Source organism: Opisthocomus hoazin, chromosome 6 (assembly GCF_030867145.1).
Source record: "Opisthocomus hoazin isolate bOpiHoa1 chromosome 6, bOpiHoa1.hap1, whole genome shotgun sequence".
NCBI lineage: Eukaryota > Metazoa > Chordata > Aves > Opisthocomiformes > Opisthocomidae > Opisthocomus > Opisthocomus hoazin.
The window spans coordinates 54,310,168-54,335,862 of record NC_134419.1 but is presented as its reverse complement, the minus strand read 5'-3'; the positions used below and the strand labels follow the sequence as shown (position 1 = coordinate 54,335,862).

General features: G+C 52.7%; 1 protein-coding gene across 2 annotated transcripts in view; it reads left to right on the top strand.

The window, feature by feature from the left end:
- UNC5B (unc-5 netrin receptor B) overlaps nucleotides 1-25,695 on the top strand; it is a 57,128-nt gene that overhangs the window by 19,471 nt on the left and 11,962 nt on the right. For both annotated transcript variants that reach the window (XM_075423164.1, XM_075423163.1), the window contains exons 2-3: nucleotides 20,100-20,321; nucleotides 24,208-24,351. In XM_075423164.1, coding sequence (XP_075279279.1) covers nucleotides 20,100-20,321; nucleotides 24,208-24,351 — 366 coding nt within the window. The remainder of the gene's footprint in view (nucleotides 1-20,099; nucleotides 20,322-24,207; nucleotides 24,352-25,695) is intronic.

Genomic DNA, 25,695 nt, shown 5'->3' with positions numbered 1-25,695 from the left:
TAAGCTTATAAATAACAGTGCAGCATCCTGGGGAGGGGTGGTGGGTTTTGGGTTTTTTTCCCTCAACTTTTTTTCCTCCTTCCAAGTGCAACTCTAGGCTGATATCCCAGGAATGTGATCTCTTGGGCTTGTAAAGCCCAGCTTCTGGCCTCCTCCTTTCTCCTTCTTCCTTCCCAGGCATTAAAGAGCCAGGCCGTGGGGATGAACTGGTGGGATCCTGCATCCACTGGGATGCTCCACAACATATGGGGCCTCTGGTTTCCGGTGCGATCTCTCTGAAGCTTCCTGCGTTAATATTTGATGCTCTTCCTTGGGGTGAACATTAAACAGAAATGACCACCACCACCAAATAAAAAAGATGGTGCTTTTTGTCTTTAGCAGGGAGAGAGAAAGAAGGAGGGGGGAAAAGCTGAAACGCAATCGTTTTTTATGGCTTCCTGGAATGGCTTGGATGTGGGTTGGATGGCAGCGGGTCAGGAGCAGAAGGAGCAGATAGCCCGATGATCGTCTGCCTACTTGCATCTTTCCCTTTCAGGTCGTAAATATAAAGCCACTACTTGAAAACCAAAAAGCTCATTAAGCTGTCAGCGGGCTCCCTCTTGTAAGGTCATAAATGTGTCTCTTAGCAGCGGCTTTCATTCCTGTCTCCACTGGGTCGTATGTACCACGTCCCCCATGGGGCTGGAGGGAGGTCACTGCCTGTAGGGACACCAGTAGCGAGGGGGGCGAGGGGCTGACCCCAGTGATGAGGGGAGTCACATCCTACCACCACAAATTTGAGGCTCCCCGTCCATTCTTGACCTGTGCCTTGGTCTTCCACGTGGACCTTGGAGGTACATACCTCTAGGTATGGTGGTGCTCCAGTGGAGCCGAAGCGAAGCACAAACTCTGCACAGGCTCTGTCTGCTGGTGTGTTGGTGCAGAGTCAGGGTCATCTCTGCCAGCCAGGGCCTGTGGAGCATTGACTTCTCTTACAAAGCTTCCGGTAGGGTGATAAAAGACAATAAAATATTTTAAATTAGATTAACTCTTGTGATAATGATGAGCTGGGCGTAGGGTGGAGAGCATTGTGGAGTGTGATGGAGCATCTCCGCCAAGCGATCTGTGAGCGCGGTTGGGTTTACAGCTGTGTTGGCAGTGACACGCAGTGGCCCTCGTTGACTGTCCTGCGGCAGGGACAGGCACCGCAGGCAAGGGTGCAGACCCCTGCCTCTGCACCACCTCATTGATTTATTGCAGACAGCTTGGCTCAGCTCCTTGCAACTTGCTGAGGCAGGTGTTAGCAATGATTCAAATAAACATCCCGGCAAACAGCAGAGAGGAGGAGGAAGAGGTGGTGGTGAAGAGCATCCTGTTGCCTTCTCCTAGGAGATGGTCTACAAAGGAGCGGCCAGGAGGGTTGGTTGGTCTTGTGGCTGGTGGTTGACCTAAACACAGGTTGTTTTGAGATGCCTGTTGTTCTGGTGGAGGTTTTCCACTGTCTCTGGCTGCATTACAACCAGACAAAACAACCTTGGAGATCCTTGCTGTGCCATGGTGAAGAGCTTGGATGTGGGGATGAAGAGGGAGGAGATCTGAAGCAGGCACCATTGTGACCCATGGACATCAGGCACCTACCAGTGGGTGCCTAAACAATCCATCCTGGTGTGGAAAGGATATCGGTATTTTATGGCCTATTTTGCTTCCAGAGAGATGTTTTCCACACTGAGGATAAGGATGTCCATCCCTGTGATCTGTTTGTCATTTAGGGCCCTGAAGTTTTTCTCTTGGTTACACCATGTGCTAAAAATGCAACCACTCTCGCATTAACATCTCATTAGCAGCAGCTAAACAAATGTGCCTGAAACAGGAGGAGAAAGAAAAGGGCGAGAAATTAAAGATGCAAAAGACCTGTTAGATCATCTGGCTCTTCCTTAGGGATTGTTTCCGCAGTGTTTTGTCCAGTCTTGCTCAAAAGTCTCCAGGGCCATTACCGCTTCCCTCAGAGGACATTTCATTGTGTATTGAGAGAAACCTTTATAATTGTGAAAGCTTTATACAATTGAGGTAAAAGAAACAGATTGAGTCATTGTATTGTTCTTTGTAATCTGCTTTGCTTTTCATTAATTTCCTCCCCAAAGCATTATTTAGGCTGGGAATTTTAAAGAAAAGCAGGGAAACAGCACGTGTGAGGGATGGTGGGAACGGGCTGCCTGGCTCCGGTGGGTTCCTGTGCATCACCCTGCTCACCCCGATGGCCTGGATGTGTTCGGACATCTTCAGGAGCCAGTCTGCCTGCTCGCTGGGCCAAATTTAGCACATCAGGGACTGGTTCGGTGCTCTCGCCACCTCTTGCAATGGGGTCCGAATCATCTGGCCAGCTGGTTGCTGCTGTAGTCTTTTAATTCAGCTGTTCTTAAAGATGACAAATAATAGCACAGAAGAAGTCTCAGGTGAGCATCAGCTGGTGCAAAGATGACTGAAAATCAAGGAACAAAATGGGACTGGGCTTTTGCAGCACCCTTGCTGCTGCAGTGGCTTGGGGTGCTTGGAGTTTGGGAGTTGTGCCCTTTTCTGCAGGGCTTGAGCGCGCATCGTCCTATGCCTCTGTCCTTTACACACTGGATGCCTTTTGCTGGTGATGTGCTCTGGGGGAGGCTTCTTTAGCTAGGTCTCTATATCCTCCCATGTCCCAGTGTTTTTGCTTTTTTAACCTTGCCAGCCTGCTGGATAATTTTTTCCTTTAAAGTGCCTTGGTTCTTTCCCTTCCCAATCCACTGTCCTTCCTACGATATTTTTTTCTTTCCTCCTCCCTGTTTTTCTCTCTGACGTCCCCATTCTCATCCCTAATGTCTCCCTTTCACTCCCCAAGTACCCTGTGTCTTGTCTTGGCTCTCCAAGGGGAGATACTCCAAATTCAGGCAGGCTGCCAGCATGGGTGCAAAACACCCCCAAAAAAATGTCCTTGTCCTTCCTGCTCTTGTGGGACGCCTGAGCCACGAGCACTATCGCCGTGGGCCTTCACCAGTCCTATGTGCTGCTGCCCACATGTACATGATGAGAAATGAGCAGCGGGCACCAGATGCCGCACAGCCGGCTGCCACGCTGCCGTTTACTCGCTGGCGCGGTCCAGTGCCGCACTGACCGGCTTTAATCCTCCCTGCTGGAAAACACAAGATGCTAATCCTGGGCTCTGCCAGAGCAAATGGAAAGTACATCTCTGCCTGCGTGGGAAGTGCAGAGATGTTTTTGGGGAAACTTGAGGTTTGCTTTGGCTTTATCTGGTGAGCTGGGGGGATCCCATCCTGTGTAAGGAGCGGCTGGTTTGCTCCGAGTGATGAGTGAAGCTGGTTCACCAGAAGTTTGGTGCTTTGCCCCATGCCCCAGCACAGCTGGTGTAATGATGAAGGAGGCAGCGGAGTTGCTCCGTGCGTTTGAGTGTGGTTGTTGCATTTCCCGGCTGTAAATACAGCTGGGGGTGCACAGAGATCACAGAAGCAGCTCCTCCTGTGATTCAGACCTGTGCTGAGCATCGCCACTCTTTCATTGCGACTCCCCCTGCTACCTGGTAGCTCTGGTTGGTTGCTTGCATCGCCGTGCACCCCTCTTTTCTCACCCCTGGAGCACCCCATCTGCTATGGGCGGGTGGAGAGGGAAGATGTGGGATAGCAGCTTGGGCTGGTGGCCATGGGGGAATTCCCCTGTGCGGAGGGCCTTGTCTACAAGCCTGCTGAGCCAGCTTTCCTCCCGCGCAACCAGGCTGGAGCCAGCCCAAGCGTCAGGCCCTGCAGCCTCCCCGGGCTTCCCGGGTCTGTGCATGGGGTAGTGTGCCGGGTGGCTCATTCTGCGGGGCTTTTGGAGGAGTAAGAGTAGGAGGTGAGAAACAGAAAGAAGAAAATAATTCCAGCCCTGTGTCTGCTGGGCAGGACCTCCTCTGTCCTGCGGAGAGGGATGTGCGGTATCTCTCAGGGCTGGGAAAGTGTGCCCTGGTGTCAGCTGGCCAGGCTGCCTCCATCCTGCCATGCTCAGAGCCCTGTACCAGGGTGTCTTGCAGTGCTCCAGGCATCCTCTGATGCTCAGAGCTGTGCTCAGGGGTGTCCTGCGATGCTCAGAGCCCTGTACCAGGGTGTCTTGCAATGCTCCGGGCATCCTGCTGTGCTCAGAGCTGTGCTCGGGGGTGTCCTGCGATGCTCAGAGCCCTGAACAGGAGCATCCTGCAGTGCTCGGAGTGTCCTGCAGTGCTCAAAGTCCTGCGCGGGGATGTCCTGCTCAGCGGTGACATGCCTCTGGGGCTTTCCTCCCTCTGGCAGAGGGGCTGCCCACGCACACCGTTGCAGTCGGCTGAGATGCCCATGCATCACTGGGCACCTATGTGGGAGTAGCACAAGGGTTTATGCATTTTACCCAGCATGGAGAGGGGCAGGAAGCTCAGGAATTGCATCATTCAGCAAATGAGACGAGCTGAGTGATGGGCACAGTTTTCTCCAAGGAGTGCCCTTTTGGGGCGGGGGCAGGGGTTTTGGGTACCGCTGCTGATCTGGAACCAGGGGAGCAGGTACCCGGAGCTGTGCCAGAGACTGGGCTTGCAGGACGGCTGGAGCCAGATGTTTCCCAGATGTTACTTGCTTCCTGTCTGGCTCCTCCACATACAGCTTTTTATGTACTTGTTTGTTTTGGACTACAAACAAAATTAAAAGGATTTTTATAACCCCATTCCCATGAGGCTGCGAGTTCAGGATATAATCTGAAGTTTATTCACTATTGTCTCGATCCCTCTCCCTGCCCTCGGTGTCGTCCCTGGGCACGCAGAAACTCACACGCTGCTTTTGTTAAAATGTTCTTTTTCCCACATGATGTCTTTTCTCGACGGGCCACTGGGCAGTTTTGCTTATGACCTCCTCCAGTGCTCAGGGGAGTGGTGGGAATATCCCTAGCCAGTTTGGGGTGGCGGCAGGAGGAGGAAACACTGTCTGTTCTCAATCCTGACCTGCTTCTTGCCATGGGCTGTACTATTAGGAGGGTTCTCCTGTGTATATATGCGAACGGGAAACTCATTGCACTGATGGTATCCAGCATCCTGATGGATTGCTCTTGTGCTGGCACTTTGCTTTGCTGAGGATGTTTGGAGAGGGGTGAGGGGGCATGTGGAGATAGTGAAATAGCCACACAGACCACTTTTAAAAGAAAAAAATGTTAAAGTACTGATCAGGTGAATGCAGGGGTTAAAAAAAGAAAAACGAAATCAAAAAGGGGTCAGGAATGGTATTACGTAAGGGAATGCTGTCAGCTTAAGGAGGAAAAAAGTCTTATCTAAAAGTATTGTATGTTCTGGCATGTCAGGAAGTCCCGGCAATTGCCGTAACCATGAGCTGTTACAAATGCAGCCATGGAGTTTTCCTCTCCTGGAAAGGACCCGGAGCACAACCGGTCCTGCTGCTTGGCGGGCTGGTTCAGCGGGTGCTCCCCTGCCTGTCCCCCAGCATCGCGGGGCATCCGCCGTGACGTCCACCAGGCTCAAACACGCAGGGAAACAAAATGAAGCTGGCAGCATCCCTTTAAAATGTGTATGCTCCGCTTTTTCTGGTCTCCTCTCACCTCATTTATATTTTTTTTTTTCCCCTGCCTATTGGGGTTAAGGCTCCTTTTCCTTTTTTCTTTCTCCTTCTCTCTTAATTGCCTGTTAAATAATTTAAATATTTAGGACTAAAGGGCTTCAATTATCCATTAATTTACATTAGTAATTTATATATCAGGCTGAATGGACACACTGTTACTGTAATGGGTCCCCGCGGACAGGCGGAAGCCGTGCTGCTGTGCATTTTCCTGGAAGCACGGCCGCTTCTTGACACCTCCCAGCCCGTATTTCTGCTGGAGGGAGCCCGCTGCCTGCACGCACGTGGGGCCAGGCTGCCACGGAGCCCGGCGCGCTCCCGCACGCTTGCAGGTGGCAGATGCAGCTCCGTCTCCTTGGGAGACTCCGTTGCTTGGGTTTTGATGCAGCCATTTCTTTTTTGCAGTTTGCTGCTGTGCTTGCAAGAGCCCATGCAACTCCTGCACTATGTGGAGCACACCTAAATATCCCCCTCTGACCTCGGCTGCAAGCAACGCTGTCCTTAGCAGGTTCTAGCTTCTACTTAGCACTAGATTTGAGACTAAACCCTGGCTTTGAATTCAACCAGAAGAGCTGTATCCCTGTGTGGGTCTGCGTTTTATGATTGCTGGTTGCCGGCACTGAGGAACCCTGGTCGGGGGCTCCTGTAGGCACGAAGTGGCTGAACTGGCGGAGCTCAGTGTGCTTCCAGGAAAACTCGTCTATCTAGGAGCGGGGAGAGGCCTGTGGGGAAGGTGCTGGAGGATCCTCAACCCCGCCTGCTGCCTCCTTGGCGAGCGCAGGCATTGCAAGCCCCAGCTTTAGACGAGCCACCTGGGCAGGGTTGAAGATGTCACATGGTGGTGGGCACATCGCTTAGCGAGGACAGGGTTAATTTGGGAGGTGCAGTGTAGGGCGGTGAGAGCTTTCTGAGGATAAGCCCCTTGGCTGCAGGCTAAAGCTGCTGGTGGGTGCTGTGGAGATGCTGGGAAGCGGATCTGGGTTGGTGGGTTGCTGGCACTTAGCCTTAGAGGTCGGTGTCCCCTGGGCGGTGACAGCTGGCTCTTCCCTCCTTTCACCCTGCCCTGGGATGGGGACAGGGCAATACCTATTTTCTGCATTCAGAAATACTATTTAGGGGGGATTTGGGGGTTTTCAGGTGCTTGTACATGGTTGGTTTGAACCCAATCTGAACACCACCAGCCCTGGGCTCACCGTGGTGGCTGACTCATGGTGCCGTGGCATTGCCGGCAGCTTGCAGGCAGCTAGTCCAGGGGCAGCCAGGCATCACCAGGATCTGTCCCTGCTGTGGGGACAGCATCTAGACTCCCCGCTGCAGGGCAGGAGGGAGGACATTTACTGATTGGGCTCCAGGGAAGAGCAAATTGGAGCCCAGCTCCATCCCTGGGACACACCAGGGATGCAGGAGCGCGCCCCGCTTGGGGGGAGGCTGGCCCGTGGCCCTGGGCACGGCGCTCTGCACCAGCCCTGCCTGCCCTCCCGGAGCAGAGGTCATTTAATGACTCTGATTACCCACAGCATGGCCGTATTTAAAGCAATTAGCACAAATCACTTATGGAAATGCAGCCACTGGGGAGGGAGAGGAGAAGAGGACAGGCTGAAGGGGCACAGTGCTTTTTTCCTCCTTTTTTCGTGTGCTGCGTGCATGATGCTCAGTATGGGTGATCTTTTGCCCCTGCTCCCTTGAGACCTTTCTGGATCACCTCTGGTCCCTCCGTCTTGCTGCACATCCCACGGAGGAGCCTCCGACCCCTGCAAGAGCTGTTTCACTGCTAGCCCGGCTAAGGCTGTACCTTGGGTGTCCTGCATCTATCCTCTCTGTGCTCCAGTTTTGAGCTTGGAGATGCTCAGTGCATTTGTCGTCTCTGGATTCAGTGTCTCAAACTTCATTTAATTTGTTAGTGTTGTGCCTTGCTAGCAAGCATCCTAAGTTTCTAGGGCAAATTATATCAATACCTTGGGGTCCTGTAGCACCCATGTGGGGTGGCATTGACCCCCAAAGCCGGGGCATTTCCAGCCCTGGCACCTCTGGTGCCGAGCGGTACCCGCGCTGAGAAGGGGAGGATGCTTGTGGGGAGGCTGGCCCAGCCGGGAGTCAGGGTTTGGTCCGTGGGGCAGAGCGGGAGTGTGTGTGCCGGTGGACAAAGGGAGGAAAGAGAAACTCAGCACTGCGGGAACACGGGCTGTGTCCAGAGAAGAAAAGGTGGAAATTCCCAGTGGTGAGAAAGGAAGAAGCCGGCTGTGGCAGCTCGCGGTCCCATGGCATGTAACTGCCAGGGACCGCAGGAGGGGAGGAGGGTGCCAAACAACGTTAGGAAGTTCCCGAAGGCTTCCCACCTTGCCGTCGATGGGAATGGGAGCGCAAAGGAAAAGGCTTTGTTTTTTGTAGGGGTTTCCTTCCGCTGGAGCGTGGGGTGTTTCTCCCCCCGGTGCAGGCAGGGAGGCAGCGGTGGCCAGTGAAGGCGGGCACCAAAAATAGGCACCCAGCAGAACTCGGCCCCGCTCCCCCCCCCCCCCCCCCACAACCCTCCCAGCTTTAACCAAATCTCAGTTTTTTGCTCTCTGTAAAAGCAGGTGCAAAGTGGTAGGAGCCCAGCTGGCTTCGGGGTTTAGAGGGGAAGGAATAAAACCAATCAAGGTAATTGGTAAAATCATTTTGCAACCGGCCGGAGACCTCTCTCCACACAGCAGTGGGAAAGCCAAGCTCTGGTCTTGGACACTCGCTCTCCTACCTGCTCTTGGCTGCAGGGATTGAATATAGCAGAGCCAAGGGGATGGGGAAGCCTTGTCCTCTAAGCTGGTCTTAGTGATTGTTAGGGGTTTTTATTCTTTAATAGGGATATTGCCAAATGAGGGGGGACAGAAAAGTCTTATTATTCGATATTCAACATTGGAAGGGATTATATAATTATTTTTTTTTCTTAAATCTTTTTCTATCCCTGTTCTCCCCTCCCCCCTTTTTCTTCCCGCTGTTGTCCCTTATTGCTGCAGTAAAATGAGAAGAAGAGAAAGGGCAGAGAGAGGACAATGAAAAACAAAGTATTTCCAGCCTCCGTTTGCGGTGGTTGTTTTCGTTGTTTTTTTTTTTTTTTTGTCGTAGCAACAAATCTGAAAGATTAAGGGCAACTTTAAAGGCTGTTTAATAAAGGGGCCTTAATCAGCTGCTCTTGTGATGTTTCTCCCTCAGCTGAATTAATGGGGAATTTGGGGCATCGAATGGACATTTTCTTCTGTTGTGTTTTTTATGATAATAATGCAACGATTAAAATGGTTTAAAAACAGTGCAGCATTGCACCGAGTGCCCTCCTCTGTTGAATCTGAACGCCCCACAGGGTGGAGATGATGCCGGCTGGTGGGGCTGGTAGAGGGAGCCCCGGCACGGGGAGTGGGTGCTGTGGGTACTGGGGAGCGGGCGATGCTCCCAGCCCACGCCTGCTGCCAAGCGAGCTGCGGGAGAGGAGTGGGAAAAGCATCCTGGAAAGTAAGGCAGCGTCTGGCGAGGGGCCTGCTTAGAGGCTGGCTGGAGGCGGCGGCGAGCATCCTTCCAGCCGGCTTTGCCTTCCCGGGGCTTGCGGGAGCTGCTGGGGAGGAGAGAGTGGGTGAGAAAAAGACAAAAACAGTGAAGAAAACAAAAATAAGCTTTTTTCCTTTTGCAATGCTTTTCCCTGCTTTGCAACCAGCTGCCTTCAACTTTTTGCTTTACCTTGTTGTGCTCATGCCATCCCTCGCTTCCCCGCATCGGCGTCATTGGGGTGGGACACGCATAGCCCTCCTTCCGTGGATTTTGGGAAAATCCAGAACCGTCAGACCTTGTGAGCCGCTGTTAGAGGGCACAGCCGGGTTATACCCACGCTTATGTTTGGCACCTGGATGCTCAGGGGGCAAAACCCACTGCCCTCCGCCCGCAGCCCCGGGGTGATCTGCGTGTCCAGGGAGGGATGCTTGGGGCTGGAAAGGCCGGTGGGCAGCGGAGCATCCGCCTGTTCCCAAGGAGCACCGGCCGGTTCGCAGCCCCGCTTGCTGCCCATTTAAAGTTGCTTTTCATGCCTGAAGCCAAGGCAGTTGCCTCTGGATTTGCACGTTGAGGAAAAAATAAAAAACAGCATTGCAAAACAGCTGCCTCGAAACTGTACTCTCAAGGGGAATGCTGGGGAATTTACATTTTTAAATATGTATGTAATTTGGGTGAAGGGGAAATGGCTTTCTGTCGGCGAAACCGGCAAATTTCTTTCTCACGGAGTTAGCATTTTAAAACTGCATTGCTCATTTGAACAGGAGACCTTTTTTTTTCTTTTTTTTCCGGGGAGAGATTGCATCTTGCTCTTGATTTACTGCAGTTTGAATGATAATTAATAATTCTTTGGACTTTCTGGCGTAAAGTAGGGCAACAAGTCCCTGTTTGTTCTCTGTTTTCTTGTCCCTTCTCTCTTTTCTTGTTGAAATTGTTATTCTTTTCACAACAGAAACACAGTACACGCCGTACATGTGAATAAACAGCGTATTACCGCATTATCCGCTGCTTGCTTTTTTCTTTTATGAGCCAAAGCAAATAAATAAAAGTTCATATAATTATTATATCCATTAAAAATAATGCTGTAGCTCAGTAAACAGAACAAACTATACAAGAGTACCGCGACAATGGAATTAAAATAGCACAAAGAAAAGTGTCCGTGCCCATAACAAGAACCAGCGCTAGATGAAATTTGGAGATAGTTTTCAAACATAACTGCTTCCCTGAAGGAAATGTATAAAATAGCACAAAAGAAGTGAGCACAATAGAGTGTAACGGGGGTTTGCTACATAATTCCTCCTCCTTTTTTCTTTCTTTCTTTCCTTTCTTTGTTTTAATTCGTTCTCCTTTCCATGGGTATTTATGGGGATTCGTGAGGCTCACAGCTCTGCTCTGTTAAAATCAGAAACAGCAAACAATTTACTCCAATCTGCCCGCGCTGTCTTATAAATCTATATAATGAAAAATGAAGAGGTTCGTACCATAAGGGATCTCAGCTGTTTACACTTCTCAGGAGGCTTCGCTTTTGATTATCATAATCATAAAGATAAACAAAAGAGTAGTGGCTTCATAAATACTCCAGCGTACTGCATAATCAACAAGATAAAGCTGTCTCCTCTGAACTCCCAGCAAGCGAAGTTGCTGCCAGAGCCTGGGTGTTTCTTCTCCGGGGATGGCGGTGGTTGGGATTTGGGTCAGGCTGGACCCTCTTAGCTGCCATGGCTTGCGGTGATGCAGGGATGCTCTCGTGGGACACACAGGCATGCTCTGGCAGGACACCCCGTGTGAGGGTCCTGCATTTTTAGTTTACTTCTCAGGCTGTATTGCAAAAGCCTGACCAGAGGATTTAGCTAAAGTGATAATTTATTTAAATTTTTTTTATTCAGGTGAAGCAGCTTTTGATCAGTAAGGCCGTTGCATGCAAAAACAGCCTTGGTGCTGCCCGGCTCCTCCTTCCCACCCTTTTCTCAGCACAGACTTTGCTTTCTGTTTTTTTTTCCCCCTTCTCCCCATCCAGTCCCGGTTTCATAAAGGTGCTCAGCGAGGGAGGCCAGCTACAGGCTTTTCATTTGGCTGGGAGAGGAATCTGCTTATTTTTTTCCAAGGGTGTAATTAGGGCTGGCTGGGCGCACCCCCTCATTACCCGCGCTGGGGAGGAATGCTCTCTAATTATAACATTTGCCTGCCGCCGGGCAGGGGGGGAACTGCTAACTCGTCTGGGATGCCGCCACAAAATGCAGGCCTAGTCTCTGTCTGTCCCTGGTGTCCCCTGTCCCGGGCTGGGTGGGCTCCAGGAGGAGCTGGAGGTGATGGGATGGAGGGATGGGGCTTGCTCGTGGCTCGGTTTACCCCAGGGGATGATGCCAAGTTTGGCAGGAGGGGATGCAAAGGGACCATAAAACTCCTTGGAAAGGGCAATCAACGGAGGAAAATGAGCTGGTTTGTCAGGCAGAGATGCTTTGGGGAAAAGGTTCAGTGTTTCTTTCCAAATTTAGTTATTAATAGAAGATGGGCGAGAATGGAGAGGCACAGAGGGGGACAAGGGGGCTTGCAGCCAGCGGTGCTGCAGGGGTGGCGTGTTGGTCTGTCTGTGCTGCCCGGGAGCCCTCCTGCTTCATATGGGAGGGTATTCCAAAACTCAGTCCATGCAACCAGGCTTGCAGGTGCTTTACTGGCTGGTGGGAGTCTGAAGGGTGGGCTCTGCTTTTTGGGGGGGGCGAAGAGGAAGACCCTGTAAATGCAGCACCCCGAGGTAGAGGAACACCTTCCGCAGACCCCAGCACACCGCTGGTAGCGAGGGTTGAGCACAGCAGCATGCTGAGCACTGTGTTTTTGTGGTCCAGCCTTTGCTGAGTTACCATCGCGTGTGCTTGGGGGACATGTCAGATGCCACGGGGATGGGCGTCCCATGAGCACATCAATGGACATTCCCCGTGGATTTTTGACCTCGAAACCCAATGTTGCTCCAAGCTGGGGATGAGATGCTGGGTACTGGTGTTTCTCCTTTCCCTGCCCTCTCCAGCTACCCCCTGCTCAGTTTTCGGCCTTCTGCGGCTGGGTCTGTGGGCAGCTCGGGCCCATCTCATCCCATCCCTCCCGCAGAGGGAGATGTTAATGAGCACTGTGCTGAGTTAATGAGGCCGGGGGTTACATCAGCAAGCTGCAGGCAAGGACTCGAGGTGACGGCAGCCCTCGGGACGGCAGTGCTGAGGGCCTGTTACATCCCCTGCATCTCGTTTTCATCAGCACTTCCCAGCTTGCATCTCAGCCTGCTTTAAGCAAATCAGAGGGTTTTGAAGGCATGAGTTTTTGCAGGCTCTGTGTAAGGAGGCAGCAGGGAGGGAGCTGGGGAGGAAGCTTCACTCTGTGTGAGTGGCCTCAAGTCTTCCAGACCCTATCCCAGTGACGACTTTTATTTTGGGGCATCAGGTGCATCCCTGCAGAAGGGGTTTTGGGCCATGGCTTTGCATGGCACAGCTCCGTCTCATGGAGACTTTGCCGTTGAAGATGTCGTGAGCCGCTGGCACCTCTTTGGTGATGGGGCTTTATGTTGGGAGACTGCACTGGTGTGCGGGAGGCTGAACTTACGTGATGGGGAGCAGAGCAGGGCCAAGAAAGGGATTCTCGAGGAAGAGAGAATGATACTTTGGGGAGAGAGGATGCTCAGAGTGTTTTTAGGAGGAAAAGCTCTGCTATGTTTTACTACTGGACCTGAAATTATACCAGGAGGGCACTCTGCAATGAGAAGTCCTTGGGAACAGGGCAGCCCAGGACCAGTGATGCTGGCTCCCCCTAAGCTTGGAGATGGACTGAAGTGTGGTGGGATGAGGACTGCATCCCATGTGATGACCCGCTCTCAGGTGGGGATGCCTCTGCGTCCCTCCAGGACTTGCAGAGAGGATGCCCTGGTGTGGGAGTGAGCCATGCGGTAGCTCACCACGATTTGCTGGAGCTTAAATGGCAGCGGCACTAATCCCTAAATGAGTCTGTTCCTACATTTCCCCGGAGGCAAAAGGAAGGGGGGGATCTGCGGTGGGGGAGAGCCCTGCTCCAGCCTTTCAGACACCTCCTCCAGCCAAGCCGGTGGCCGGTGCATCCCTGCCAGCTCGACCTCCGGAGCTGGAGCCATCCCCCTCCCTGCCAGGGGCTTGGGAAGGCAGGCAGCTCTCCTCCGGTGCTGGAGATAAGCTGTCATATTTTTTTTCATTTCTACAGGAGGATTTCCACCCACCCAGCAGGTGGGAATGGATTTAACGGTTGCCTCTCAGGCCTTCGTGTGCAATAGCACTCGCCCTGAGACAGACGTGAGTGGGGGGAGATGGAGGCAGAAGGGGTTAAGCGCCCACCGCCACCAAGATATAGCCTGAGAAACCCAGCCGGAGAAACCCAGGCATCCTGGCTTAATCCTTACATCACATTCCTGCCTGCCCAGTGCGATGGGGAGGGATGCGGGAGGGATGCGTGGCCGTGGGTGATGGGCACCAGGCTTCGCTGCCGCTAATGCTCCTGTAATCTTCCAAATATTTGGAGGGATAACAACTGCAGGAGAGAGGATTTTAACGCTTTCCTGCGGAGGTTCGCTCAGCCATTGCTGCAAGGAGAATTGCTTTCTGGGCTCATCATCATCCCTTGTGTCTTGTGTTTTAGGGTAATGGAGGGCGGGGGGTTGGTGCTCGACCCCGGCTCCAGTGCTGCTCCCCGTGCAGGCTGGTGGTGTTGGTTGGGGTCATCCATCTTCAAGTTGCAAGCGCTGGCTGCAAACATCTGCAAGTCGCCCCCCGGGGAACAGATGCTGCGGATAATCCAGCTCAACCCCAGCAGATTAAAATGTGTGATGAAGGATGGGGAGAGGAGGCTGGAGAGGAAAGAAGTCGGTGCCTATTTCCCTCCTCCCTTTTCCCTCTCGCTGCTCCCACCATGCTCATCCTCAGGGCTTTGGGGTTTGGTCCCGTGGGTCGAGCCCAGAGCTGCCCTCTTCTTGCCCCTCCTCCCCCAAATGCAGATATACTGCTGAAGTCAGCGCTCCAGCCCGTCCCATAGCACGTGCACCCGACCATGTGCCCCAAGTAGTGGGAGTCTGTGGGATGCTGAGAGCCTGGGACTTCCAAAAAAAGCCCCAGAAGGGAGCTGGGAAGCAGGCACCCACCTCCAGCGGGAAGGAGGGAAGCCGGCAGATGGGAACCCCCTGTAGATGTCTGCCAGGGAGATGATTACAGTCAGTGTTGCGCACTCTCAAATATTTATTAGTTTGTCGCTGCTGGGAGTTTTATTGCTTGTCTGATGGCAGTACTGGAAATCCCAGCTTGTGCAGGGCTGCTTCCCCGGCTTTGCATGCAAAAGTGTCTCTCCTGCATGTGCTGCTCCTGCGGTCAACAGGCCAAATTGTCGCCTCAGGTGGAATCGGAGCAGTGCTGGGCAAAGCAGAAGCGGCCTCTGTGCACGTGTGGGTCAAAGCATCTGTTCCCAAGGGTGATGCTTATGGCCAGCTCCTTGCAAACACCTGTGTGAGCCCTCCTGGTGACAAGATCTTCACCAGAATTAATGCCATCTGAAAGTCCCAGTGCATACCCCCAACCTGAGGTTGGCTGCCCAGCCTGGAGAAGCCAGAGACGTGCTTCTTGCAAGCTTTCTTATATCTTTTATATATACATAATGCAACCATAATCTTATAATATTATGCAAGATCATTGCAGGGGGAGGGTGTTCAGGTAGAGGACACCCTCTCCCATCATTATAAGGCCATGTATTGATGCCTGTATTAAGCTGGAGTAGACCAAAGCTGTTCCCCAACCTCTCCATCCGCTGCTCTTTTAATCCTGGCACCGACAGCACCTCGCCCTGACTGTGCTGGGGCTGTTTGCCCCCCTGTCCTGTGGCAGAAGGACCGCATGGAGGTGATGGTGTTGCACCACTGACAAGGTGATTTTTGTTGTATTTTGCTGTTGCTGCTGGCTAGTCAGGGCAGCTGGGAGCAGCACTCATTCATCTTCATGGCACGAGCGGGAGTGCTTTCCCCTCCGCCGACTATACGTGGATTTTTTAGGGGACCCCCCTCCCGCGAGCATTAGCAGAGCTGGAGGTTTCCCATGCAGCGGGTGGCCAGGCATCGGGAGGAGGGATGAAAAGCTGGGCTGATGGCTTATGATAAATGTGCTCAGCATGGTTCCCCTCCCTTTTCTCATCCAAAGTCCCTGTTGTTCCTCTGCTGTAATTCTTCCCCAGCGTGTTTAAATACTGGCGGCCATATCGTGCTGGAGACAAATGCCCTGCCCAGCTGCAGTTGCCTTTCTTCAGCCGTGTAGGGCTGGTTTCTGGATGGAGAAATCAGCCTCCCCCTTGCTTTGCTCCCGTCCATGAGTGGGCAGGAGCCTGGGGAAGCCATGGGGTTGGGGCTCTGCAGCATGGCCGTGGTTACGAGTCTGCCATGAAAAACCTGTTATCTTTTTCCCTGTCTCCTGTTAGAGCTGCTTTTTTGGCCTCAGATCTCTCTTGGCCAGAAAAAGAAAGATCTCTCAGCTGTTGCGTGTTTGCAGGATTTAAACTTCACCAGCAGCCAGGATGGTCCTAGCTTTAAAGGTTTGGGGGTTTTTGGGTTCAAACCTTGAACTGAGCAGGTTTTTATAGCCCCCAAAAGCAGATGTTGGATCTGGCTGGGAGTAGGGAGATCATCCTGTTCCACCACTCTTGTCCCCAAACTCAGTGTCCCCTGGGAGAAGAAACCTGAAGTGTTGAGCTTGAGACCCCCAGCATGGATTTGGGCAGACCCCCTCTTGGGGCGGGGGGCTGGATGAGACCCATCGATGGGGCGGTGTGGATTTTTGGTACTGCTGGCAGAGTTTCAGCCCTGAACCCTGTGCTGGGGGACTGAGGTGGGTCCCACTGCAGCCCAGAGCATCACCCATCCTGCTGCAGATGGTCATGGGTGAGTCACAAATCTGTGATTTTTATCCCCTCCGTGCTCCCAGATCTTCTTGGATGAACTAAAGTCCTATTTAGCATCACCAAAGTGCTGATGGTGTGGGGGAAAAGGTGTCTTTGGTGTTGGCTACTGGAGGGAGACCTCTCCTTGCCTATGGTTTTGGGTCACGGGACAAGTGTGCTTTGGGGTGTCACCTTGCCAGAGGCAAGCCCCCAAGGGGAAGTTGCTTCCAAAAATCACCTTCTTTAGGGATGTCAGGTCCTCCTGGGTCACCCTTGTGGTGCCGGGTGGGCTACAGGACTCCTCGCCTGCGTCCTGGGGTGTTACAGCTGGCTTGGAGAGAAAACAAAAAAACAAAGGAAGAAAAAAAAAAAGGGGGCAGCAGAAAAACTTAATGGGGAGCTTTGTACCCACGTTACAGGCGGGGGTAATATACCTCAGAGTAGTCATCCTCTCTGCCGCTGCCCTCAGCGGTGCCTGGGAGAGGCTGGCACTGGCCTGGAGCAGGGCTGGCAGCGGAGGGTGCTCCACTCTGCCAAGAGACTGATGGGCTTCACGTGTTTGCATTCCTTACAGGAAACCTACCTTCTAAACCCACCTGCCCTTAAAGCTGGAAGTCAAAGCCTAGGAGCCACCGTTGCCCCCACCTTGGTGGTGGGCGAGCCCCCCGGGCATCGCACCAGCGGTGTTCGGAGGATGCTACCTGCGTCCTTTCCCGGCCGCCAAGCTCAGGTCTGCCTTTGCAGACTGCACGCCGCAGGGGTGCGGAGAGCATCATTTCGGAGAGGTTTTCACACGAGCCCATGAGTGAAGTTTTGTTGGCTGCCTCCCTTGCCAGCTGGATTATCTCCTGCCAGCCCCCTTTGCCAGGGTATTTAGGTTTGTGCATCGAAGCGGTTTAAATAAAAAAAATTTAAAAAAATCAACCAAAAAACCAACAAAACAACAACTCAGTGGATGCAAAACTGAGTAGTAAATTAAAAAGGAAAAAAAAGGTGGTATTTGCTGCTGTGATACAGGTAAGAGGCTGCTGAGCAGGAGAGGAGAGTGGGACCAGTGGCCTGGTGTGGGCATGGGGAGAAGTATGAGACTGTTCATGGTGGGGGGCACACACCCCCTCACCACCCTCATCCCCTTGCCCGCAGCGGGCGCTGGGAAAATTACAGGTCTGCAAATGAGATGGGGGACGAAATGGCTGGCGGTGGAGAGGTGGGGAAGAGCCAGCCAGAGAGAGAGAAATTAGCCCGGAGTTTAATTCATTGTTTCCAAAAGAGCAGTTAATGGATTATGACAAATGTCCTACCGCTCTCCCTTAGTGCTGTGTTAAATGGAAACAGAAAGTCAATTTTCCTAAATGGATTTTAAACGACTGACCTCGTGTGTTTTTTTCCCTCACTGATTTTTGCTTGGGAGGCAGCTTGGTCATCTTGTTTTCTGGATGCATCTGATTATTGTTTTTCTTCTTCTCCTTCTCCTTACATCTCGTGATTCTCTGATCCTCTCAGTGCAGCGCTGCTCCTTGCCAAGGGTGACGAAGGGAGTGGGCTCCTTTCTTCCTTGCCAGCTCTGGAGATGTTATCACGGGACTGGGGATATTTACTGTTTTCCTGCATGCTGCAGTGCCTGGAGTTGAGAATCACAGCTCTCGCTGGAGGAAGAGAGGAGGAGGAAAAGCTCATAACTCTTTTAGGTGTAAAAAAAAAAAAAAAAAAAAAGCCTCGTGATGTGACCTGACTGCTAGCGAGACACCCAGAAACAACAGGTTAAGCAGTAGCATCCCAGCGTGTGCATGTGTTTTATCAGTCCAGCGATACTTCGGTTTGATCTTCAGGGGCGAAATGGCTGGAACCAGGTTTCCCAAGTTGGACACTGCAGATGCTCCTTGGCATCGGTCACAGCATCTTCTCAAGCTGGTGCTGGGCACGAGCCGCCTTGGGGCTCTTGCTCCTCAGGGATTACGTCCCTGGGTGAGCACTGAGGTGCTTGCTCCTTCTCAGGATTTTTGTGGCCTGGCCTGATCTCCTGTTCTGGTTATTTTTGCATTTAGATTGTTTTTGAAAGCAAACAGGCAGGAAGATGGAGATCACCGGGGCACTGACCCCCACTGGTCTCTAGGGCAGGGTAGTGTGAATCCTGATTGCATTTTTGGGTGATGTTCTCTGGAGGTGGCTGGGCTGGAAGCGATCTCTTGTGTGTGCTGGCCAGATGGCCGATCCCCGTGCACTGTGCTGGCAGGGGGGTGAGATCCCAAATGCGACTCCACCAAAGGGCGGGATGTGTGAGATTTGAGCTAGGCTCATGGTCAGTGTTCCCAGCACAAGCCCTGCTGGTGTTCTGTTCTGAGTGTGTCCATGCCTTCCCCAGGGCTGTGGGAGGGAGGCTTGGGATGGGGGACACCAGCCCCTCTGGAGCCTCTCCGTGTCTCCGTCACCATCCCTGGGTTTGTTTTGCTTTTTTCCTGATGGTGTCCGCTAGTGAGATCACCTGGGCTTTGGAGTTGGCCGGGGCTCAGGGTATGGATGGACAGGCTGGTACCCAGGCAAAACCAGGATGCATCCCACAGCAGCAGCTCTCTAGCTAGCAGAGATTGGGTTTTCTTTTTTTTGGGACCCTCCAGTCACAGAATCACAGAATGGTAGGGGTTGGAAGGGACCTCTGTGGGTCATCTAGTCCAACCGCCCTGCCGAAGCAGGGTCGCCTACAGCAGGCTGCACAGGACCTTGTCCAGGCGGGTCTTGAATATCTCCAGAGAAGGAGACTCCACCACCTCCGTGGGCAGCCTGTTCCAGTGCTCCGTCACCGTCGGAGGGAAGAAGTTCTTCCTCATGTTCAAACGGAACTTCCTGTGCCTCAGTTTGTGCCCATTGCCCCTTGTCCTGTCGCTGGGCACCACTGAAAAGAGTTTGGCCCCATCTTCTTGACACCCACCCTTGAGATATTTATAAACATTTATTAGGTCCCCTCTCAGCCTTCTCTTCTTCAGGCTGAACAAGCCCAGCTCCCTCAGCCTTTCCTCGTAGGAGAGATGCTCCAGTCCCCTCATCATCCTCGTGGCCCTCCGCTGGACTCTCTCCAGTAGCTCCTCATCTTTCTTGAACTGGGGAGCCCAGAACTGGACAGAGTACTCCAGATGAAGCCTCACTAGGGCAGTGTAGAGGGGAAGGAGACCCTCCCTCGACCTGCTGGCCACACTCCTCCTAATGCACCCCAGGATGTCATTGGCCTTCTTGGCAACCAGGGCACACTGCTGGCTCATGGTCAACCTGTCGTCCACCAGGACACCCAGGTCCCTCTCCGCAGAGCTGCTCTCCAGCAGGTCCACCCCAAGCCTGTACTGATGCATGGGTCCCCAGGTGCAGGACCCTGCACTTGCCCTTGTTGAACCTCATCAGGTTCCTCTCTGCCCAACTTTCCAGCCTGTCCAGGTCTTGCTGAATGGCAGCACAGCCTTAAAAAAGACTGGGCCCAGTACTGACCCATGGGGGACACCACTAGTTACCGGCCTCCAACTAGACTCAGCGCTGCTGATGACAACCCTCTGAGTTCTGCCATTCAGCCAGTTCTCAATCCATCTCACCGACCACTCATCCAGCCCACACTTCCTGAGCTTCCCTAGGAGGATGTTATGGGAGACCGTGTCGAAAGCCTTGCTGAAGTCAAGGTAGACAGCATCCACGGCTCTCCCCTCATCTACCCAGCCAATCATGCCATCGTAGAAAGCTATCAGATTGGTCAGGCATGATTTCCCCTTAGTGAATCCATGCTGATTACTCCTGATAACCTTCTTTTCCTCCACTTGTTTGATGATGACCTCCAGGATAAGCTGCTCCATCACCTTTCCCGGGATGGAGGTGAGGCTGACCGGCCTGTAGTTCCCTGGGTCCTCCTTCTTGCCCTTTTTGAAGATTGGAGTGTCCTCTTTTGTTTTCCGAGCATCCTCAGCAGGGGCTGCTTGTGACACCACCACACATGGGGCAGTCCTGGGAAGCAGAGGGAGGGATGAAGCAGCAAAGGCAGGAGTTGTGTCCCCACTGGGATGGGACTAATGACACCTCCCAACCCTCTCGCTCCCCTGGCAGGGTTGGAATACAGCGACGTGCTGCCCGACTCCTTCCCCTCGGCCCCGGCGGAGACTCTGCCTCACTTTCTGCTGGAGCCGCAGGATGCCTACATCGTGAAGAACAAGCCGGTGGAGCTCGTCTGCCGTGCCAATCCTGCCACTCAGATCTACTTCAAGTGCAACGGGGAGTGGGTCAACCAGAACGACCACGTCACCAAGGAGAACCTGGATGAGGTCACCGGTGAGCAAACACACCCTACCATCCCCCCTGCTTGCCTTTCCCCTCTCTTCTTTCCAGGCTCTTCTGCCCTTTTCTCTCTTGTCACTTGGTCTAGCCAGAGGCTGGAGAATACCTCCTCCTCCTGTCTTTATAGCCGATGTCTACATCTCTCACCCTAAATTGCATTGCATTTGTGCTGTACCACACAGTCCCCCAGGCTAACTTGCTGTCCTCTGTCACCAAAGACTCTTTCTCAATCTTTGCTCCTTTCTAGTTTTTTTGTCTTCCATTGCACATCCACCCTGGAGGTGATTCTCCTCCAGGTAGACCAACAGGTCTCTCTGACTCATTTTTACCATTCCCAGGTGACTGCAATCTCATGAGGTTGATTTTGTGTGTTTTCCACCTCCTCAGTCCATGCACAGCTTGCCTCTCTTTCCATGTCACTGGTGAATTTTACTAGAAGAGCTGCCGCTTTCCAGACCGTTGATGAAAGCATGATGATGGTATGGGTCACCATAACTCCAGAGAAGCTTGGGGAAGTCAGCCTGCATGCTTATCCTTTTGTAGGATTAGGAGTCGTTAAATGGGATTTGAAAGGCAGCACGTTTAAAACTGATAAAAAAAGGAAACGCTTTCCTACAAAACGTGTGATCAACACGTGGGTGTCATTGCCATGAGGAGTGGCAAAGGCTGGCAGCTTACTGAGGTTCGTAAAGGGATTAGATATTTAATGGGTAATGAGAACATTTGCAGGTGGGATTTGAAATGCCTTTTAATGGCAGATGAGCTCTTCCCTGGCTCAGAGGACAAGTCAGCCACTGGCTGCCTGAAGTGGGGGGGGGGAGCGAGAAGGTGGTTTAGGCATTTTAGGGGGTGTCTTATTCCATGGGATTGGGTTCCGCAGTGCTGCTTGCCCCGTGCTTTGAAATGTTCCGGCAGGAGAACATGGTGTGGGAGTTGGATATATAATGTGATCAAGCAGACTTGCTAAAACTGGGACACTTTAGCTTGGCTCCCATCTTGTCTGCATCAATTTTGGTACCTGTGGCCTGATCAGGAAGGGAGGAAAACATCATGTTTCCCCATGTAAGATCTGATCTCTGCAGATCCCTGAGACTGCGACATCCCTCATCTCCAGAGGGCTTTAAACCGAGGTGGCTCTTTGAACTGCTGTGGTGTTGGCCCCAGAAGGCAGGCTGGGCTTAGAGGACAGAGGCTTTGTCAGCCTGGAGGAGCACAAGTACTAGTACAGAATCTCCTCTCGTCCCTTTTTTCTCCAGCCTTGCCCTTCCCCAGCATCTCCTTGGCTCTTCATCCAGTGCTAGCCGTGAGCCGGTCCTAGCTGGGTGCATCTCTGAACCTGCCCTGCAAAGGGAAGATCGCTTCTTTTCTCTGCAGCTTTTTGAGCCTCCTAAAGTTGCTTAATCTGATCCTGAGGTGTTTTCTTCCAGAGGATCTCTTTCTGAAGAATGGCCAAGAATGCGTGGGCAGGCTGTCCATTTGCTTCTCCGGAGGCTGTCGGGAGCACCGGCAGGCCCATTTCTCTCTTTCAGGGTGTGTCACCACCTCCCAGCTCTTGCGGAGGCCGGATTTGAAACCCTCACCTCTCTAGGTCAGTCAGTGACGGTTAGTGACCAAGCAGCCTTCGCCCAGGGGTTATTGTTTTATTTATAATGTGTGACTGCGCTGGGTCGAGCCAAAGGTTCATGCGCCCTGCGTGCAGCAGTGGCGGATGCTTAGGGGAAGAGCACTGAACCAGGACAAGGAGGGAGCGATGGACCCTGCTCTGTTACCCTCCCAGCTTTCTGCAGTCTGTGATTAGGGACTCCCTGGTCCAGCAGCGATATGTTAGCAGTGTGATCCAGCCCCAGATGGATTCGCTCCCCCCCCGTTAATTTATCTAAATGCTGTTAGGACTCATTTCTCCTCCAGATCATCCCAGTATCCTGTAGCAGGGAGCTTCATGGCTTGGTGGTGTGCAGTGTGGAAAAGGCACTATATTTCTGGCCCCACTGCTTGATTCACCTTGTGGGTGAATATCCTTTACGGAATAACCCACCTCATGCAACTCTTGAGCAAAACGGGCTGGAGAAAACATAGCGGAAAGTGAACAGAAAGTCTGTGCAGCACGAGCTTATCATGTTTTAGGGGGCACTCATCTGCTCTGGGCCAGCATCTCCCTCTCAGATCCCAGTCTGCAGATGCAAAACGTGTTTGGGGAGGAAGTAGTGCACACCTCCTTCCCCCGGGCTTCAGAGATGGTATTGCTGCTATCAGTGAGCAAACCTGACTGTACCTTCAGTATGGAGGTGATACCATGCATGCAAAAGTCCACCAGCATGGGCATATCTGCCCAGGAAAAAGGGAGCTGGAACCAAAATGGTTTGCTGTGCTAAAAAATCTGCATTTGCAGCGCCTGCCGTTCATAGGGAAAGCTGCTGCAAAGGGCATGGGGGAGAGCCAGCCACAAAGTGAAGGGCTAACGCACCCAGACGTTCATGGCTTTTGGAGTATCCTCAGTTTAAAGCTTGGAAGAAGGGACCTTTTAAAAAATAAAAAAACAAACAACTTTTAAGATGACGTGTCTTGAATGAGCCAGGCTCAGTAATACTCTGACTGCATCTGATCCAAAACATTTCATGCGGAAGAAAGCAAAAATAGGCCAAGTGAGAGAGGATAATTCAGCCAGACGAGAAGGGACGGTCAGTAAGAGCGGCTGTGTTTGGATGCCTGTAAGCTCTTCAAATAGTCATTCCTGTGAGCCGTAAGCTCAGCCTACGGGTTTGGGTAGGCTTTGCTTTAAGAGGTTACGGAGAGAGCAGGGGATTTGCAGGATGCTCCCCACCTTCCCAGGGTTGCTCAACCCACCCCACCAGTGTTTTCCAGAGAGACGAGATGTTTTTGAGCCATCTCCATCCCAGGTCCTCCTGAAAGCCCAAATTCTTCCAAAAGTGCTTGGTCCAAATGCCTTTCTGCCCCCTCCCCAGTAGTGGCAAGATAAATTGTATTTCCTTGGTGTGCGTCTGTCAGCTATTCTGCAGGAAGGTGACAGAGAGATGGTAATTGCTCCTCACAGCACTGGGAGCAAGCTAACAAAATTACAGCTGGGGAACACGCGGCGCTCTGTCACCATGAACTTGAGGCCTTTTTATAAATAGAAGCTGCAAAAAAAGGGCAGGTATTGCTGAAAATAAGGAAAAGTAAGCCCTGAGTCCCTCTTGCCTTCAGCAGTGGCCATGCCATGAGGGGCTGATGCTTCACGCAAGCCTCAGCGTCCTGCAGTCCAGGGGACCATGTCCTGTGTGTGATGGTGCCACCTTTGTCATCGCACCCCCTGCCATGGCCAGGGTGTTCTGGCAGGCTTCATGGAGGTGTTAGGGAGTTGACAGAGGCATGTAACCCTTTTTGGGGTCATCAGGCATGAAACGCCATCATCCTTGGATGATTTCCTTAAGATCTTGTATTTGTCTTGTTATATTTGCATTTAAACAGCAGCTGACAGAGATGGTTTCTCCCGGCAGCAAAGCCTCAGAGGCATCCTTCAAACCCTGTGGGTGGGAAGGGGTATAGGCAGGGATGTGGATGTTGGTGCTGAGGGAGAGGGCTGGTGGAGGAGGGTGATGCCTCTTGAAATTGTAAAGTGGTCTTGGCCCTGCCCGGCTGGACCGGGGAAAAAGAAAAGACTCCTCCATGAACCATTGCCCTGGCTTCAGCTCCGAGTCACCCTCCAGATGAAACTTTGTGATTTGCAGAGATGCCAGACTTGGATGCCTCTGAGATGCCTCCAACCCCCTGCCTCTGCCCTCGAGCTTTGTGCATCCACCAGCCTTCTCAGATGCTGCCTCAGTTTCCCTCCTCCCAGATGCTCCTCCTGAGCTGATGCTGTCCCTCTCTCCTCTTCCAGGGATGCTGGTGCGGGAGGTGAAGATCGAGGTCTCCCGGCAGCAGGTGGAGGAGCTCTTCGGCTTAGAAGATTACTGGTGCCAGTGCGTGGCCTGGAGCTCTGCGGGCACCACGAAGAGCCGCCGGGCGTACGTCCGCATAGCATGTAAGTGCTCAGTACACGTAGTGCTTGCTCAGATGTGACCCCTCCAGCAGTCCTCCCTGCCTCTCTGAGAGAGCTGCGTGCACCTACCTGCACTGCTTCGGCTCACGGTCTAATTTAGTTTAAATGAATCCTTCTCCCATCTTCTTTTCCACTTTGGGGGCCCCAAAGGGTTTCCAGAGGGTACAACCCACCAATTTAGAAATTGGTTGCAAAGCCTGAGGTGTGTGACCCTGGATCCCAGGCTGAACACGCAGTGGTGTCATGCCAGGCAAGCGCTGCTGCTGGCAGCAACACCAGCTGAAATAGCGGCCAGGCTGTTCATTCCCAGATTCCCAGGACCCCCAAGACTGAGTGGGTGCAGCTGTGTGGGGTTGGCCATCTCCAAAAGTTGGCTCCCTGCTGAAAGCAGTGCTCTTTTTGATCAGTGGGAGATGACCCATCTTGCTGGATGGCCTTGGTCTTTAGCTCCCTATCCCAGGTCTAGCTTTGCTTCTGAGCAGGCATCATCCCAAGCTGCCTGGGCGAGAGGCCGTGGCACTAGCTGGGTTAATACCGCATTGCCCATCAGCGTGCTCAGCTCTTCCCGGTGCTTTATTATCGTTAATAACCCAACAGTTAGCACCTTGCATGCTTTGCCTGAATCAGCGACTCCGTGTCCCTGGAGTCCCTGCTGTCATATGTCACTTCTCTAAGCTGCAGTTTGTGGGTGTCAGCCTGATTAAGGGCGAGTTAATCGGGCTGTTACCCAGCTGAATTTGCTCTCTTAGCAAATGAGATGGCAAAGCTGTAGAACAGCCAGGCTTCCCCAGTTGTAAACAGGTTTTGCTATTAGAGGGCTAATAATCCAGCACGTTATGCAAAACGGAGGTGGCTGGTGAATCAGCTACGCTGCTGAAGGATTTAGTCTGAACTGGGAAAAATGTTACCAGGCACAGGGCTGGCTCCTGAGGGAGCCCCCCTGTCCGGCCCCAGCCTAGGGCTTGGTGTTTCTCGAAGCGAGCAGATGAGATGAACCGAGGGTTCGCTGAGCGGAGCCGCAGCCGTAGAGGGCTGGGTGCTGTAGCAGAGGATTGCAGCACCATCTAGTGATGATGCTCCTGCTCCTTTCAAGGCTCTGGAGCGGGACCCTGCCATGTCCTCCACGTCCTTGGGGGCTCTGCTGGGCTTTCCCCTCTCCCCCTTCCACAAAGCACTGGCAAGCCCCTTGCTGAGCAAGCCTGGCTTTTTAGCAGTGACTGTTTCCTGTTTTCATGCTGGAGTGCGGTGGTTGAGTTTCCAGGAGGTCTGAGAACATGGCTCAGCCAGGACCAACTGGGGCAGAGGTGAGAAACAAGCCCTCGTAGC